Source organism: Malaclemys terrapin, chromosome 1 (assembly GCF_027887155.1).
Source record: "Malaclemys terrapin pileata isolate rMalTer1 chromosome 1, rMalTer1.hap1, whole genome shotgun sequence".
NCBI lineage: Eukaryota > Metazoa > Chordata > Testudines > Emydidae > Malaclemys > Malaclemys terrapin.
Genome location: NC_071505.1, coordinates 329,899,998 through 329,919,449, shown reverse-complemented (window position 1 = coordinate 329,919,449; position 19,452 = coordinate 329,899,998). Strand labels below are relative to the sequence as shown.

At 41.1% G+C, this 19,452-nt stretch overlaps 1 protein-coding gene across 2 annotated transcripts in view; it reads left to right on the top strand.

Annotated features, from left to right (window-relative positions):
* The window catches only part of TMEM135 (transmembrane protein 135), a 387,359-nt gene extending 376,537 nt beyond the window's left edge, over nucleotides 1-10,822 (top strand). For both annotated transcript variants that reach the window (XM_054015686.1, XM_054015688.1), the window contains 3 exons: nucleotides 3,658-3,756; nucleotides 4,955-5,022; nucleotides 8,545-10,822. In XM_054015686.1, the coding sequence (XP_053871661.1) occupies nucleotides 3,658-3,756; nucleotides 4,955-5,022; nucleotides 8,545-8,677 (300 nt within the window). In that variant the 3' untranslated portion in view covers nucleotides 8,678-10,822. The remainder of the gene's footprint in view (nucleotides 1-3,657; nucleotides 3,757-4,954; nucleotides 5,023-8,544) is intronic.
* Nucleotides 10,823-19,452: the final 8,630 nt, after the last annotated feature.

The following is a 19,452-nucleotide window of genomic DNA, read 5'->3' as shown; positions in this document are numbered from 1 at the left end:
AATCTGAAAGTTCCAAGAATGTGCATTTTGTCAATTTCCACCAAAAACATAAATCAAAACTAGTCCTTCCCTTCAGATTTATTGCCAAAACCTACAGCTGACTTCCTGCCTCTGTTCCCTGATTTTGGCATTAGTCTAAATTATGAATTATGGTAACTCAAAATAGTTTTGGTTTTTGCATGCAGCTGAAATTGCTTTCCTGTTCACTTTAATTGATCAAATTCTAACCTGGAAAGTGACCACCAGTTACATTGCATTTTTTTTTTTTGAGGTCTGAAAGTCCATTCTGTTTTACTTCTATGAGCTATTAAAATTATGTTACCCTGGGAAAAAGTAAAAATGAAGAGTGACTGCTTATGCAAACAACAACTCAGGGATTGTTCATACAACCACATTTATATTCACAGTTTATGAATGTGTGAGTTGGGATAAAAAAGGGGAGATCACTCTTTGGAGTCTTGTTAAGTTTCATTGATTTTTCTGTGAAATCGTGAGTTATTCATGGCTCTTCCCCTAGCAGCCCCACTGAGATAAACTGACAGCGCCTGCCCATTATGCCTAGACCCTGAACCATTGCCACTTCCTTCGACTGGCCTCCAGGACTCCAATCTCTAACACTGTTAATCCAGCTCCTTTGCCAGCTATGAATTTGCTTTAAAGAAAAGAGAGAGAAAAATGTGAAGAATAAGATGAAATGTGAAACGAAGAGAAATATGTAGCACGGTCCTACATGTTCCTTACAGTCCACACTCAAATTCTGAAGGTGGTTTACATAATGATATGTCAACACAACTCAGTCCCATAGAGTTATCCCTGTTGTATTAGTTCTACGTACTTCAGGGCTCCATTTATAATAAATAAAATGTTATGCTGTGTTGCTGATGGTTTTCTCTGGCCTTTTCTCTGAGACATTGTGGCTGCAATGAAATAAGAAAAATACTGCATGGGTTTATTTCAGTTTTTACTTCTTTTACCATATTATACAAGCCAAGGGTAACTGACCAAAGAGGCGTGTGCTGCTTGGAAGGTCAAGCTATGTTCAAGAAAATAAACTTTAAATGTTTTCTCAAAAAGAAAGTATGTGATTTCAAGTTGTTTAAGGGTAGCAAAATATCCATTGTATTTGACTAGTTACTGCTTTGTTTGGCTTTGTTCTTTTTAAAAAGAAGCACGTATCATAGAGATTACCTCCTGTACTCTCCAAGATCTAAAATACCCCTTTAAAATAAACAAATCCATGCTGTGCAATGTCATATAGACATTTGGGGTAACTTTTTTAAAAGCACCTAGGTGATTTAGGAGCCAGAATCCCATTTTCAAAAGTGCCTTAGGCACTCAGGACCTAGAGGGCTTATCTACAGGTGGGGTAATACACACTGTGGGGGGAGGGGGAAGATTAATAAAGCGCACTAATGTGTTGCACACTAATTGCTCCAAATAGACCTTGGCAATGCACATGAAAAGTTCCCTAGTGCTCATTAACATAGTGCTGTTTAATAGGATCCAGGAGCCTCTGCATTCTAATCTCAGCATTTACACTTCTTTTGTTGACTTGGACAAGTCATTTCAACCATCTGCCACAATAGTCACATTTGTAATGTGGGTGTGACAGGATTCCCAGGGTATAACCTGGAACTGTGGGACTACTGTGCCCCCTCAACTCTCCAGCCTGGGCTGTCTCTCACAATGCTGTGTTAGAAACAAGCAGCAAACCCCTCTAGGTGCTGTGATCACTCAGCCATCAGCATGTGGAACCCCACACCCAACTAAATTGCATGAATGCTCCCTGAGCCACTCATGAATCATACAGAGAGAGGCACAATCACCCCAGCTTCCAGACTTGCACCCCAGAAATATACCATCTGAAGACTCCCCTAGAAAGTGCAAGCTCATTAATTAGTTTGCCACTTCATCATAAGAAAATGGATACGCACCAGTCTTTGTAATCTGAGCTCAGATTCCCCAAGCACTTCAACTAAGAGCACACCGTTTAGGTAAAATATAAAACAGATTTATTAACTACAGAAAGGTAGATTTTAAGTGATTATAAGTAGCAGGCGTAGAGATCAAATTTGGTTACATAAGAAATAAGAATAAACTCGCAGTCTAAATTCTACAGACTAAGTAAGCAAGATTTGAATCAAGCAGTCTTTCAACTTAATAGATGTTGTGAGCAGCTCACAGTTGTCAATACACAGGCTAGATTCCCTTCCTAGTCTGGGACCAATCTCCCCAGTTCAAAGTCTGTGTCTTCCAGATGATCTTCCAGGTGTTGATATGGGGGAGGAGAGAGGTCAAGTGATGATGTCACTGTACCTCTTTTATACTTTCTTCCAGCTACTAGACAGATCCTTGCTGTGATGTGGGGTCAGGCAGTCCTAATTGCGTATGTGCCCTCCCTAAAGAGCCTCTGGGAGACTGGATTCTTCTTGATGGGCCATCAATGCCTGTCTGGGCAATGATAGTTGCTCCTTTGTTGCTAATGAAATGCTAGCTGGGTATTCCCCACTTCACAACGTATTTCAGTAACACACACACAGCAATTCTTTATAACTTCACATACAATGACAGCACATACACCTCAATAGGATATTAATGTTCAACAGATCAAGACTTCTTAAATGATACCTCACAAGGCAGACTTTGTACAAAAATCTCATAATTATATGACAGTGGTGAATATGGGGATTCCAGGGTGCTATTTTGAGGTACAGAGTGTCACAGTGGTGTTCCTTGACTTTCCTCATAGAGGTATTTAAAGACTAGTTAATGTTCAAATAGCTTTTTCCATCTTCAAAGCTATGTTAATGGTAGGCTTATAAAGAGCAATGCACTGACAAACTACGCATCTATTTACATTGTCACTGGTTCCCAACCTTGGTTTGTTTGCAGCCTCCTTCGGAGTGATCGGAGTCCCTCATACCAACCCCTGGTACAGAGTGATCACTGTCCCTACGCTTTTCTCTCCATGCTCTTTATAGTGTCTACCTTTATTCTTTTTGTCTTTATTCTTTCTCCCTGCTCATCAAGATTTTTATTTTCTCTCTTATAAAGCTTTCCAGTTATTTTATTTTAATTTATTTTTGCTCTCTTTCCCCTTGTTTTGTGGCTCTCCCATTACATTCCCCCATTCTCTGGAAGGCTGCATGCTGCTTGTTGGGTGCAGGGGAATGGAAATCTGCTGGTGTTTCCATTGGGCACAAGTGAGCTGCATGCCACAGGAACAGAGGAGTTGTTCCCATGGCGAGCTGCATCAGGAATCATTGCAAAAGCAAGGAGAGAAAATAGACTGCTTTGCCCAGAGATGTAAAGTGTGGGATGGATCTTAGTTTACAGAGCTTTCCTTACCTCCACTGCTTCTCTTTTCTGCCCTCCTCCTGCAGCTAGTCTGCAGCCAACAATGTTGGGAAACCCTTTAGTAAGTCTTGCCATGCACTGAATGTATACTTCACTCCAGTGTGAAAAGTCCATAAGTAAATTACAGAATGCCCATGAGCTTGCAGGTCACAGCTCTTGCATAAGAAAAAGTCACATGAATTTCAGTAACTGTCACAAATTTGGCAGGGGACTTCAGGAATGGGACCATAACTAACGACAAAGTCCATACTATTTGCCTTTGGTATGATTTACTCAGCATGCATTTTGTTTGTTTTTTAGACCATGTACTTCAAAGGCATTGAAGCAGGAAAGGTTCCCTATTTTCCTCATGCAGACAGCATCATCTATGCCATTTCCACAGCAATCTGCTTTCAGGCGGTAAGTATTTTGCCTTCAAATAAAAAGCAAAATTCCTTCAACTTATTTCAAATTTTGATTAAAACAATGTGTTGAAATGGAGATTCCATAATAAAGCAGGAGTTAGTGAAATCTAGCTCCTATTCCTGCATCTGCCACACTGATTTTGTACTGTTACGGTGGGAAGATAATTTATTCTGTCCATGACTGTTTATCTATTTGTAATATAATGTGAGTATCATAAGTAGGTTTTGACTTCTATGGAAAAAAATCTCAAGATGTATTAACCAAAGATGATTAAAAATGCACTGATTGACAGAGACTTCACCTCACTTAGTATTTTGCTCCAGGAGACAGACAATAAGTCTTAATGTTCAACCACAATGTACTGCGGAATTGGAAAATTTCACACTCAATCCACTTTAACTGCAACTGTATATTTGAAAAATCAAGAGAAACTAACAAAGAAACCTCCAGTTTTACAACTTGAAGCAAGCTGCAGTCGTCAGTCATCTCCTCTCTCTGCTGTCCTGAATCACCTACTCCTTCACCACCTTTCTGTAGTGCCTCAAAACCACCTCTTCCTTCATGGTTTACTCCACCTCTCTTTCCTTGCCTTCTCCAGTCTGGCCCTGGCTGTGCTGGTTGAATCTACCTCCCACGTCTATTGCATAGGCCCTGGCTGTGTTGACCAAGTCACCTGCCACTTTCTGCTACTGCATCCTGCGTCTGAATGCTGCTGTCAGAATTTGCCAACCCTACTTCTGTTGTTCAGGCTGAATTCATTTCTGGAACTTTTTATTCTCCAGGAGTGAGAATCTGTTTTCTACACCATTCCTTTAGAATAAATCAAGTTACTTACCTTCAATTCTTGTTCACTGGTGCGTAACCAAAACAACTCTAGTCACCCGCAAAGCATCCCCATAAAGTGGTATATTTTCTTTACATCTAAGGGGATTGAGGCATCTCAGGTGACCAGGGCTTCATGTAGGGGAACAGACATGCTATCCTGCTGTGATCTGATGGTCAGAGACTTTAGCTATGGTTCTCTCACTAGCCATTTGCACTTAGCACAGACCCAAGAGTATGGCTCTCTTGTGACTATATATCATTAGAGAGTAAGAATTGCAGGTAGGTCACTTTCGTTTTCTTAGTATCTATGTCTGACAGTGTTTTAATTACTTAATGGGAGAAATTATGATCAATATTCTGATTGTAGGCTGTGATGGAAGTTCAGACCCTGAGACCTTCTTACTGGAAATTCCTATTACGACTCACAAAAGGCAGGTAAGTAACTGAGGTGGTTGGAAATGCTTAGTAGCAAATTTCATTTTAGCTAGACAGGTACTTTGTTCTTTAATCCACTTGCTGTCAAAGACTTCTTTGAAAAGTCTGTGTTATATGAGGTATTAGATAAAATTGGTAGTGAATATATATCAAAATTATATGAATGTGACTGTTACTTATTAAGCATTTCAAAATCTTTTGAATCCAAAATTTGTGAGAGAACCTAGTTTCATATTCTACAGAAATTTTAAAATGTTATTCTAAAGTGAGTATCTAGTTAGACATGAGGCAGTTTAACTGGGATCTTTGGAGAGCATCTTGGTTGAAAAACAGTTTTGCAGTTTCAGAATTTAAGACCTGATTCTGTTTTGCAGGGTTTGAAATTGATCCATCATCTGTTTTTCAGGAAATTATCCCTGTAATTTCATCTTTTTAAAATCAAAATCATGCTCAAAGTTGTCAAACATTGTCATTTACCAAAAGTACAGATTTCCAAAAATCACGTTTGAAATCATCCCCAAACATCATAATGTTTTACAGTGATTTCAAACGTAATTTTGGTAAACATACGAATACCAAAATTTATAGACATATTAAGAATTCTCACAAAAACTTGAAAACTTTGAAGATTTTGACAATTTTTCACAAAAAGCTCCTTTTCTGAAAAAAGACCATATTTTTTGTTGGAAGGTATGTTTCTTATTAAAATTTTTGACCAGTTATAATCATAAACTTTTTTAGATTCTATGTCCAGCTGAATCCTGTTTTATTCTCAAAAAAGAAGAACAGGAGTACTTGTGGCACCTTAGAGACTAACAAATTTATTAGAGCATAAGCTTTCGTGGACTACAGCCCACTTCTTCGGATGCATATAGAATGGAACATATAATGAGGAGATATATATACACACATACAGAGAGCATAAACAGGTGGGAGTTGTCTTACTAACTCTGAGAGGCCAATTAATTAAGAGAAAAAAAAAAAAAAAAAACTTTTGAAGTGATAATCAAGCTAGCCGAGTACAGACAGTGTGATAAGAAGTGTGAGAGTACTTACAAGGGGAGATAGTCAACGTTTGTAATGGCTCAGCCATTCCCAGTCCTTATTCAAACCGGAGTTAATTGTGTCTAGTTTGCATATCAATTCTAGCCCCCAACTAAAGCCTCTCCAGCGCATCATCAGAGATCTACAACCTATCCTGAAAGATGATCCTTTACTCTCACAGATCTTGGGAGACAGACCTGTCCTCGCTTACAGACAACCCCCCAACCTAAAGCAAATACTCACCAGCAACCACACATCACTGAACAAAACCACTAACCCAGGAACCTATCCTTGTAACAAACCCCGATGCCAACTCTGTCCACATATCTATTCAAGTGACATCATCATAGGACCTAATCACATCAGCCATACCATCAGGGGCTCGTTCACCTGCACATCTACCAATGTGATCTATGCCATCATGTGCCAGCAATGCCCCTCTGCCATGTACATTGGCCAAACCGGACAGTCTCTACGCAAAAGAATTAATGGACACAAATCTGACATCAGGAATCAAAATACTCAAAAACCAGTGGGAGAACACTTTAACCTGTCTGGTCATTCAGTGACAGACCTGCGGGTGGCTATATTACAACAGAAAAACTTCAAAAACAGACTCCAAAGAGAGACTGCAGAGCTAGAATTGATATGCAAACTAGACACAATTAACTCCGGTTTGAATAAGGACTGGGAATGGCTGAGCCATTACAAACGTTGACTATCTCCCCTTGTAAGTACTCTCACACTTCTTATCACACTGTCTGTACTCGGCTAGCTTGATTATCACTTCAAAAGTTTTTTTTTTTTTTTTTCTCTTAATTAATTGGCCTCTCAGAGTTAGTAAGACAACTCCCACCTGTTTATGCTCTCTGTATGTGTGTATATATATCTCCTCATTATATGTTCCATTCTATATGCATCCGAAGAAGTGGGCTGTAGTCCACGAAAGCTTATGCTCTAATAAATTTGTTAGTCTCTAAGGTGCCACAAGTACTCCTGTTCTTCTTTTTGCGGATACAGACTAACACGGCTGTTACTCTGAAACCTGTTTTATTCTGTATTTGCACTGGAAATCAAAAATATTCTTTTTAAAATTGATTTTTTTGTCTGGAATTGATTTATTGTTTATACATGAACTAAAATATAAACTGACAATGCAGCAGAATGCAGCACAAGATGAATCACTTGACAAGCAATCTAAAGGCAGACTTACCAAAATGGGAAGAATTATGGAAGCTCAGAGTTCTCCAAACTGAACGGGGATAACTTGATAATGTGCAAAATGGCACAAAAGGCCAATATGTCAATTTGAAAATCGCACTTCTTCCTGAATTATTTTGCCCTAAGCTTACTGTAACTGAAAGAGATTACAGGGAGAAAGCTGCATGTTTTTCACTTTGTTTTGTGTTTTGATACCACTTTGTGTATAATCCGTTTGACTCTTCTGCTGTGTAGACAGTCATTTTCTCCTATTGCTTGTGTGAGTCTTTCACAGCAACAGGGGAGGGAATACATCTTAAAAAATAAGAAAATATTGTTGTGAAGCCACTAAAATTTGTGAGGGGAACTCAGGAGACATGTAGACAGAACTGTGCTTTTGCTCATCCTGGGGACAAGAAAATGTTTTGTTTTGTTTTTTTCCTGGCAGAAATAGTAAAATGTATTAAATAAAACACAAATCACATGCTAGGTGATTCACTTCATAAGCATTTGTATTGTTCAAACATAAAAAGGCACCCGTGTTGTCCAAAATGAAAAGCTTGCAAATCTCTAAGAACATAAGACGATAATTGAGTCCTCGTTTTATGTACTATTTATGATTACCTCTCTCGTGTGTCTGCCCTACTTGCTTTCTGTTTGTAAAAGCTTTTAGCACCCAGCTTGTTGAAAAATTTAATCAATGAAATCCAAATGCAGTTAAAGTTTTTTAAAGATCTGATTGCAAACTTAAGATCATATCCTACAATTCTTATTCTGCTTGACTAAACTCTTAGGCCTGGTCTACACTGGGGCGGGGGGGGGGGGGGGGGGGAAAGGAGATCGAGCTAAGTTACGCAACTTCAGCTATGTGAATAATGTAGCTGAAGTCGACGTACTTAGATCAACTTACCGTGGTGTCTTTACTATGTTGAGTCGACTGCTGCCACTCCCCTGTCAACTCTGCCTGCGACTCTCGCGGAGCTGGAGTACAGGAGTCAACGGGAGAGCGTTCAGGGATCGATTTATCGTGTCTAGACTAGAAGCGATAAATCGATCCCCGCTGGATCCATCGCTGCTCGCCGATCCGGCCAGTAGTGAAGACATACCTTTAATTGACTTAAACAGGTATTTTGCCTGCATAAGAAGTACAGGTTCAAGCCCATATTTCAAAGATATGGGCAATATTTCATCATTACAACATAGAATAACTTTAAAATAATTTTATTTATTATTAAATGGAAAAAGTGTTCATTTTATCATGAGTCTTTTCTATTTCAGGTTTGCTGTCATGAATAGACGAGTATTAGATGTATTTGGTACTGAAGCATCTAAGAACTTCAAGAATTTCATACCTAAGCTTGACCCAAGATATACTTCTGTACCACCGGAGCTACCAATTGAGCTGTCTTGAAAAAGGATACTTTCTCTTGTGATTAAATATGATCATTTTGTCCTGAAGAGTTAATTAACTTAACAGTCAAATAGATGGAAGGGGACTTGTGCTCCACTTCAGTATTATTTCAATAAGAAATGCTTTTTACCAATCAGAAATACTGAAGCTTTGTAGGAAGACGTGGCTTAATAATTAAGCCCTTTCCATAGCCAGAAACTGTTTCTGGATCATTGTAGTTGATTGACAATATGGTAGATTCTGGACTGAATTAAATCAATGAGTAATATATCTATAGAAACGAGAATTAAAATACACCTATGACATAAATATACTTTAAAATAACATTTTCAAAATTTCTTTAGCTCATTCCAGTAGAAAATTTCTTCGTAAAACTAATGATATTTCCAAAATTAGAAAGGATGGTTTAGGTCCAAAGTTTTACCTTATCTTAAAACTGGTGAGAAATGTCCCCTGAATTTCAAATGTGCGTTTTTAAAAATCCACCAGTCTATCACTGACAATTTTAAAAATAACCAATAGCCACTTTTTATTCAGGCCTAGGCTATTTCTACCCAGCTACGGCTACAAAAACACCCAGCCCAGCATCAAAAGAGTGCTGCTTAGCCCATAAATCATACTCCAGAGCTGTCATTCCATTACTGTAGACCATGAACAAAGGAAATGTAAAAAGCCAGGTGTCAGTGACTTGTTCTTAAGAAACAGCAGTGTGTGGAAGTTAATATTTGCCAAAGGGAACATGACAAGACAATGAGAGGGAGGAATGCAATGGTTGAGCTTTTGAGAGGGTAGTCCAAACAATAGACAGGTTAAAATACAAACACACACACTACAATTAAATCAGTTTTACAAAAAAGACTTGACAAGTATCAGTTTAGATGAAATCTACTTGATTTAAGCATCAATACTAAATTTGCAATTCCAATGGCCTTCAAAAGGGACCAAACTCCTAAAGTTCAACTATCGTAGCAAAACAGTTTTATTTGACACATTCATTCATGTTTCTTCATATCCAGTTGTTCCTGTTAATCAATAAAGAATGCTTTCCCCTTGATATAGCAGACAGTCGTGACTATAGACAATTCCATGAAGTTTAATATGGTACTTAATATATAATATATCTACTCAAAATCCACTTTTCTTTCTCTGCATATTTTTACAAACGACACTTCACCTTTGTGTTCTAAAGTGAAATCTTGACATGCTAATTCTTTTACTACTTCTGTTGTTTATAGGCGGTTCAGGGCAGACATGGCTGAATTATGATCAGACTCTCCTAGCTTTTCAGGGAAAATATGAGCTTTACTTGCATTCGACTAAAAAGAGCAGACAATGGAAATGCGACAAATGCCTGTGAATGGGAAGTAAGGATGTATGTATTTTTTTAAAAAAATCTGGTTTATTTGCTGGAAGCTTTTGCCGCACATAATAAAATAACTACTTAATAGACCTGTGTCATAACAGTAATTCTGTCCCAGTCTTAACACATTTCAGCACCCATTTGTTTAATTTCACAAAGCCATATATGCTGACATTTACATCAGACTTAACAAAATTGTCATGAAAATGTACCAGCCCATGGACAAAACCTACCTGTTCATTCTTTACCATCACAATGATGATCATCAGCTACTTATGATCCCTTGTGAAAACAACATACACGGCCCAAGTTGAGTGGGAGAGTAAAATTTTGCAAGGTTTGTGTGCAGTAACTTATTTGCTTGTAATGGTAAACTAAAATTGCTCAAAAATAAAAAAAAATCAACTGGGCTCTGGCAGAATCGTAGAGGGAATGTTGGAAGGACTGTTTTTCCATTAGCATTTCTAAAACACACGACCTTCTGAAGTCTGAATGCTAGATGTTTTGGGTAACATTTTAGAACTGATGTACTAGACTATCAGGATTTAGTAGAGTGATTGTGCCAGTCTCAGACTTTTCAAAATCTTTTACAAGTAGCTTAGCTTTGATTTTCTTTGTTGGAATGAAAACGGTGATAGGTCTCTGTATTTGAGTTAAAACAGCTGAGTACTGCGTCTCAATATCTAGATACCGGTTCGGTCCATGTCTTCTTGTTTCCTACATTCATAGTCCTTGTTTTTAATGGCTGTCATGTAATGTAAAAATAAAACATTTTAAACCTTAAATTATTATTTTTATTGGAGTCAAGTACTTGTAGGACGGGTGGAGGGGGAAAGCACTCTTAGTCCTAATGTTTTCCTCCCTGACAGTAATATATTTGCTTCTTGAAAAAATTGTAATTTTCTGTTCACTTCTGTTAGTAAAAACCCTGAAGGAAATCCAGTGGTGGTGAATGAATTCTTCGTATGACTAAGCTTTGTAGATTTAACCTGCATCAATTTACAGTATAAATCAAAAGACAGGACTTTGCTAATATTTTTTATTTTAAAATATTTTGTATAAAAGTGGCACATGAAGATACTCAGTGATGCTCCATATAATAAATGCAATAAGCTGTTAAATGTTCAGCCTTAACATTACATTAAGTGCTATAGTCAGGCAATGCAAAAGACAAGACTGAAAACACAGCATTAACTCAGCACCTATGCATTTCAATATCTAAGGCAATATGACTTTGACTTTAAAGAATGTATCGTAATACATGCAAAGTGGCAGAGTTAAGGTTGCAGCCGTTCATTACCTTTGCATTTCCTGATTTTTGCTTGCTTAACTATACAACATTGCATTGCACAGGTTTTATAGAATCCCACTTGTTTCAGGGAAGGCTGAGGATCAGGCTGAGTGATGGTCACTACTTGGATTTAGAGGAGAGAGGAATCCTATGATGACAGTTACATTGCCACTGCAGAGAAAATAAGGATAGAATTGACACAGCTTTGTTAGTTACATGTATTGTAGGAATTTTATAGGAAGGAATAAGCCTGCCACCTATCTACCCCTGGCAGCATGGTACAGATGAGTCTTATGAAGAGATTTGAAGGAGGATAAGGCTGTGGCCGTTTGAATTTTATCAGGGAGCCTTTGCCATTCATAAGGGGCAGCATGGCAGAGAGCACAGATTGTTTAAGGGAGAAGCTGTCTGGTGGATGGTAAAGGCTGGAAACCCTGATGGAGCAAAGATTAGCAACAGAAAAAGAGGAGAATGTGACTGAGGATTGAGCCTGGAGGGATGCCCACAGAGTGAGGGAAGGGGAGGTGGTTGACCCACGAAACAAGACAAGGTAAGAGCAATCAGAGAGGAAGGAAAGCCACTGCTATGAGGATAGAACCATGAAAGGCAACGGGAGCCAAAATTTCAAAAAGTAGGGAGAAGTTGATAAATGTCAAAAGTCATCAATAGGTCCAGGAGGATAAGGGTGAACAGGCCCTGAGATTTGTCCAGGAAGAGGCCAATAGAGACTTCAGTGCAAGCAGTTTCTGTGGAGATTAGAGGGCAGAAGAAGCCAGATTGGAGAGGGTCAAGAATGGAATTGGAGGAAAGCAGAAGCCGCATGTAACTGGATAGTGTGGGGCATGTGACCTTCCCATGCATTGCCTCTGCTTCCACCCCCTGACTCATCTCAGCAAGCAGTCTGCAAAGCAGGCAGTGGGAAGCACTGGGACTCCAGTAGAAGGGAAGGAGAAATAGCTCCAGGGAGCGGGAGATGGGGGAGGGGTCACCCTGCTGCTTCCTCCCTCCACACATTGCATGGACACGCGGTAAGTGCCACCAGGGGTAGCCACTGCCTCCTTGCTGTTGGGCATCCCAGCAAGAGGTGTCCTAAGAAATCTGGAGAGGGCATGTGACCCAGTATGTCCCTCCACCAACCACCATGCATCGCCGCTGAAGGAAAGGAACTCCAGAGAGCAGTTGTAGATGGAATGTTCAGTGAGTTTGGAGATGAAAAGAAGAGAGATTGGATGGTATGTCGAAGGGGATGGGGACTATCAAGGTTGGGTTACCGGATGGGAGAAGAACATGAGAGTGAGAGGTTGAGAAGAAAAGCGGGAGGGGGGAGAGAGAGGAGAGGATGTTAGAAAGTGAGGGATTGGGGTCACTGGGGAAGGGAGAGGGGTTGGAGGAGGAGAGAAGGCCAAATGTCTCAGCAACAGGGGAGAAGGCGGAGAGTGTATTGGGCTTGGTGTGGGAGGAAAGTGAACAAGAACTCACTCTCCCCAACAAGGCTGCTGGCTTTGTGTTCTGTGCACAGAAGTTTGGACAGCAGTGATCAGAGTGAAAACTGGCTGAAATTATGGTACTGTGTCCCACAACAAGGAGCATCAGATGTCTCTGCCAATCCACAGATGAAACCCTTCATGTTGCTGACCATGGCTTTCACGTCCATAGGTGAAATTGAGCTCTGGACAAAGGCCTTTCCCCAAGCCCAGTTTATTCCCAAGCACAAGTAGCAAGAGCTTAGAAAGCTTCTGTGAGAGCGTCGACCTGGCTTGGTATTATGCACAGATGGCCTTTGATACCATCTTACGTATCAAAGGCTGCTGAGTCAAGGGTGGACAACTATAAATCTGCCTGGCTGCAGGCCTCTGGGTTCCACCAGGGGCTCCTGGGAAACCTCAAGGCCCTGTCTACACTGGAGAGCTTTGGGAAGCAGGTGGAGACCTCACTGATGAAGGTGAAAGATGGAGGCCTACTTCTCCAGCAGAATCCCACAAAGAGCCCCTCCGACAAGGCAGGGAAAGGACAGGAAGGGTTCTACTTAGAAAGCAGTCTTTCAGGTCAATTGGCATAACAGAAGTTCTGTATCCCTGCACAGCTGTGCTTAGCCCCAACAGCAGCAGTCAAAATACTCTAGGATTCATTTCCATAACCAACAAAATTCAAAGGGCTCCAGAGCATATAGCCAACCTGCCACTCTCAGTAGCCTGCCACAATCTGCCTCTCAGAAGCAGACTAGAAGCCTGGTAAGCCCCCCACCCTCAGTAGTTTCTAGTCATCTTGGATACCTGGGCGCTAAGAATTGTCTGCGGAAGTAGAAAATCAGGTTTTTAGAAAAACTTGAATGCTCTTGTTGGACTGTTTTGGAAGAGCTGCTGCAGGAAATCCAATCTCTTTCAGCAGAGTTTTATACTAGGGAGAAAGAAGGAAGGGTTTTTATCCAAAACACTTCAGGACATTCAAAAATTATAGGTGTGATCAGGCTCATGCTGGATCTCAGGGATCTGAACAGTGACTGGTCAATGAAAAGTTCAAAATGGTCTCCTTGGAAACCATCATGCATCGCCTGAGTCCACCAACAGTGAATCTTTCTAGACAAGATTGTCTCCATATTGGTATAAATTGAGCAGGCAGAAACTGACAAGATCCTGTGCCTCGTAAATTGCAGTTTTACTCAATTACCCTCAGGTTTCACCTCATGACTGCCCCTTGCCCACCACTTGTGTATGCTGGATTGGAGTATCTGCCTTAGCTCCATTTCTCCTTGCTCTCTGTCCATCTTTCTGTTCTGATTAGTGACTATTAGCATCGATACAACATTAATTTGTACGAAGTCAATGTGCACTTCACAGACAGGTCACTGTCCTGAACAGTTTAGCATGGGGACAGGATGTCACATAAAGCAGCAGGATTGAGTAGTATCATTTGGTGCACACCTGGGTTCCCGGTTTTTTGTTTGGATTTTCTTTTTTTGATTTTTAGTCCTCTAGCAAACACACTCCTACAATGAGCTGGAGTGGGGAGTATAGATGATGGAGCGTGTTTGGAAATAGATGGAGCATCATCAATTTTGGCAGCTGAATTTTAGAAATTGCCTCTTTTTTCCTGCAAGACATGAATATTCATATTGCCCCCAATCATATGAGGTTAACACATACTCAGGATAAGCACAGCATCAATCGTCTTACATCTGATGTTGATTTTGGGGTCAAAGCACACTTTCAAGTGTTTTCATTATTTAATAAAGGAGAAAGAACATTTTCTATTAGACATATTTTTAGCCATCCTTTGGTTTTGAACTACTTTTTATGTAATTTTTTCTGTAAAGACATAGAACTTCAATCAACTAATTGCAATTGCTGAAGTTTTACATTTGCAAAGACAACAACCAGACCACCTTTCTGTTACGTCCTTTGAAGTGTAAATGTTTAGCCCAGGAACCATGGATAGCTTCAGCATGATGGTTTTTATACTTTACCATATCAAACAAATATAAGGCTCATTTTAATTGCCGGATCCTTTGACTATAACAAGCATAAATGTGAATTAGAGTTCACTTTGATCTGAGAGGGTTTTGCATAGTGCAGGCCAGGGTAGTTTTCTGCTTCCTAATTAAAACAGAGAGGTCAAATGAATAGTCAGAGTTGGGTGCCAGTGCTCTGCAATGCAATGGGGAAGACTGATTTGGTTTCTAGTCACAGTATAGTTCTCCTTAGGCTGGCATCAGTTCCATCCATTTTCTCCTTAACTGCCACAGCGGAAGGCCTCAAAGGTAGTGCTGCTAAGGACATGAGAGCAGTAGTTAATGGGAGAATTATCAAGTCTGCCTGAAGGGTACAGAACATCCACCCCCACTTGGGTCCCAGACAGATATTAATGATACATTGTATTTATCAAGCACGTTTCATCCAAGGATCTCAAAAGGGACAAATTTCTCATTCCCATTACAACACCCATACTGACCACCCGCTGCCAGGGAGTGGAGGTAGGTGGGGAAAGGAGCTGCTATGGGCACAGCTCCATGAGTACATAGACCATCCACACAGATGGCTCTGGACACTCTCCAATCTGGAGCCAACGCAGATCCCAGAGGTTCTGGAACTTCCCTGCTGCCTGTTCTGCAGTGTGAGACCAAACCTGCCCCTGATGGGATAACTAAGTAGAAAACTTCACACAAAGAACTTTGCTGAGATTTCCTCTCCCTTAGTCCGCTTCCAAGTGGTCGGATCAGAGCCAGGATTTTTATGTGGCAAATATTGTTCTATACTTTTTCCTACCATAGGTGGATATGATAAATGTGAACAATAAAATATAGATGAGGAAAATATAGCTGAACTTTCTTACAAATAAGAATTTATGAAATGTAGCCATTCAACCAAAACAAAACTCAGTTATGGTGAAGAAATATATCAAACTGTCTTGTACATGGTATTTGACTATGAAAACACTGTTCATCATTGCTCCTTTTTAAGTCAAACAAAATCAGTTGTGTATATGCTGCATGCTAGTCCATTGCCCAGATTTTGCACATTTTAGGGATGTGTTACGCTCTCTGGAATTCCCAGGTTAGTGTGAATTTGCAAACAATTAATTTACATCTTTCTGTTTAGTTTGAGATTCTTATATGTTAAAGAGAATCATCTCCTTGGACACAAAAACAATATCCTTGTGAACACTGGACATTTCTGGGCACAGCACAAGGTTTATTTGTCTGAACCCGTGACAGAAAATGACATCCTAATTCATAAATATAATTGTTTGCATGGCACCCTTTGCTCAGTAGGACAGGATAACTCTAGGCTGACTGTTATATTTGTATAGTAATAACACTCCTGTGCAAAGCCCAGCTGACTTTGCAGTAATACCTCGAGATTCTACAGCACTCTGATGGAAATTCTGCAGTAGCACCAGATAATTTTTTTAATGGAGGATTTTGCTGAGTAGAATATGAAAGTGTCTGGGGTTCCTAGGTGCTACAATACTACTACTACTAATAATAATAATTAATACAATCAGTCCACTAACTCTAGAGCTATTTATTTCACTGTTCAATTTATTTTACTATAGCTTTGCAATTTCATTTTTCAATCTGGCACCAATCGTCATTTTTAGGTTTCAGAGTTAACAATCAATTAAGATGCACGGGGTAGTTCACATCGTTCAGCTATCATTTCAGCCTGTTTGGAGACTCAAGGCATGACTCCATTGGTTTATGCTCTGTTGATGTTTTTAAGGTTTTCTCCGCAACCATTAGGGCTAGAAACACATTTTAAAAAAAGAAAGCTGAGATTCTCGCACACAATTCTGCAGCAAGGGGTGAATTGCACAGAGCCAGAGAGTACAAATGGCCCTGCCCGTATGTACTGTATGGAAGATCAGCATTTTACTAGACATAAGATTTGTACAAATTAAAGGACAGCATTGGGCAGTTTTGTTTTTCTTCTATGACTCAGTAATATCCCAGTAATCGAGCAGTGCTGTCTGGAACAGAGACTTTCTTAATAGCACACTGTCATGGCTTCTTATAGATGCAAAACGGAACATACTTTCATATGGAGGAGCTGAGAAACGGGATGGAAAGGGGTCCTAATGGTATGGAAGGATATGGATTGTGAGGTATTTATACACATTTCTAAAGCTGCAGCCTGAGCAGAGGCAAGGAACACAGAAAGTCAGCCATGCCTAGTCCTCCTGCTACTTGGTGTACATCCCATACACAGGGTAAAAGAGAGCAGGAGTCTTGATTCCCATCAAAACTTCTGACAAAGTGCCCTCACCTCTCTCTGAGGTGGCCCACCCACCTGTAACACTGAGCCAAGGAGCTCAGCAGGTGGGCACTCCCCAGCACATCCGCATCGCCTCACTTTCTGAATCCCCAGAGGGCTTGTGTGTCAAATGCCTTTACCCTTGCTGTCCCCTCTCCTGCTCAGTGTGTATCTTGAGCTACTGGGGGAGAGTCTGGCTTCTGATGCCCCAGCTGTGCTATTTTTAAACACAGGAAATGGCAGGTGCTCACAATGTCTCGAGATTGTTATTAGAATCATAAGACCAAAAGAAGATAGTCATTGATAGTTCTGCTCCACCAGGCTCTGCCACTGATGCTCCCGAGATGATTTTCACCCAGGTCCCTGGCCCGTCGCGGGAGTTCAACCCCTTTCATAGAACCATAGAATATCAGGGTTGGAAGGGACCTCGGGAGGTCATCTAGTCCAACCTCCTGCTCAAAGCAGGACCAATCCCCAACTAAATCAGAGGAGCTTTCCTAGGAGCTACTTCCACTATGAAGCCACCATTACCCTTTCCAGTTTGGGGGCACCCTCTTATAGAAACATTCCTCATCATGCTTTTCTGGCCCTTATTAAATGTGAGAGGCAATCCACTGCAGCCCCCAAGTGGCCATTTTGTATCTCATTGCTGCAGGCTGCCTCTCTCTTCCCATCAGCTAATAAGTATTCTTAGTGCCTATTATGGACACTAATGTCAAGCCACTCTGAAGGGTCTCTCAGCTACTGGGCTATTCTACTGATACATTTATTTGGATGTAACTCAACCAAGCAAGGCTGAAGTGAGGCTCATGGAGGCGGGGATGTTGATTATTCAGGCTGTACAGCTGGCACTGGGGAGACACGTGCAGAGAGAGGGGCTCTCTGTAGATTGCTGTCTCAGCAGGTAGCCCTGTGCTGAGATGGTGGCTGAGTGATGATTGCCCTCAAAGCCGTATCTAGGCAGTTCTCCAGTCATATCAAGCCTAGACTCCTGCTACCCTAACACATTCCCAGTTGGGCTTCCTTTGAAAGTGACTAGAGGCTGTAGCCCTCACTGTATGTAACTATGCAATTGTTTTTTCTTTTGGGTGGGGCTGAAGGAGTCTGCCGTGCCTGCTATCTCACTGCACTGGCTGCTGAGATGCTGAAGTCTCCATATCAGTATAGGAATTCAGACTGATAGACTTGAAGGTCAGAAGGGACCATCATGGTCATCTAGTCTGACCTACTGCACATTGCAGGCCACAGATTCTCACCCACCCACTCCTGGAATAGACCACTAACCTGTGGCTGAGTTACTGAAGTCCTCAATTCATGGTTTAAAGACTTCAAAATTGCAGACAATTCACCATTTACACTAGTTTAAACCTGCAAGCGACCCGGGCCCCAGGCTGCAGAGGAAGGTGAAAATCCCCCAGGGTTCTGCCAACCTGACACAGGGAAAATCCTTCCCAAAATATGGTGATGAGTTAGATCCTGAGCACGTGGGCAAGACTCGCCAAGCAGCTACCGAGAAATAATTCTCCGTAGTAACTCAGAGCCTTCCCATCTATTGTCCCATCTCCAATCATTGTGGATTTTTGCTACTGGCAGTGCTTCTGGATCTAAGCTAAAACAACATCAGCAATTTTCTCTCATCTTATGCCTCTGCCCAGCAACTAAAGGTGGCCAAGGTGGGCCTTTTAACAGTCCTTTCCTTCCGTCAGCACTGAGTTTGTGGGCACAACTTCCCATGGTTGTGTTTGGAAGGGGATCAGCAGCATCTTAGAATAAAGGTTTCATCTTTTTCTTGCAGCTGCTGCTGCTACTAGAAGTCACCAGTGGACTTCTGCTGTGTTTGGGCTACCGGTGTCACTAAAAGCCATCCCTATCCCAATCCCTTCAACTTCCTGACACTCCTGCGATCATCCTGCCAGTACTTACCTGGCATCCAGCAAAACGGCCCACTGGCGCTTGCCAATGCCAGCTGTATGCCTGCTTCTGGCAGTGAAATACGTCTGGCTCGGTCAGCACAGCAACTCCATACATACCAGGGACCTTCTAGCCCAGATGCAATTCTGAGTTCCATTGCCAATGTGTCTTGGCAGGCCTGCTTGAGCAAAACTCTCAAGGTAGATGCCAGTGTATTTCCGGACACAATTTTGCCTGGTGGTGCCTCTATTTTACTGCCCCCATACTGTAATAACCGCAGGACAGCCTTGGCCATTCCTTACATGCTAGTTCCAAGTGGGATTATAAAACTGTTCAGCTGCATTCTCCCTGGATTACCTCCCCCATATCATCACAGCCACAGACGTGCTCCCAGTCTTAAATACAACAAACAATGTTCCAACGGCACAGGGGAGCTGTCCTGCAGGCACCACACTTACCTTCT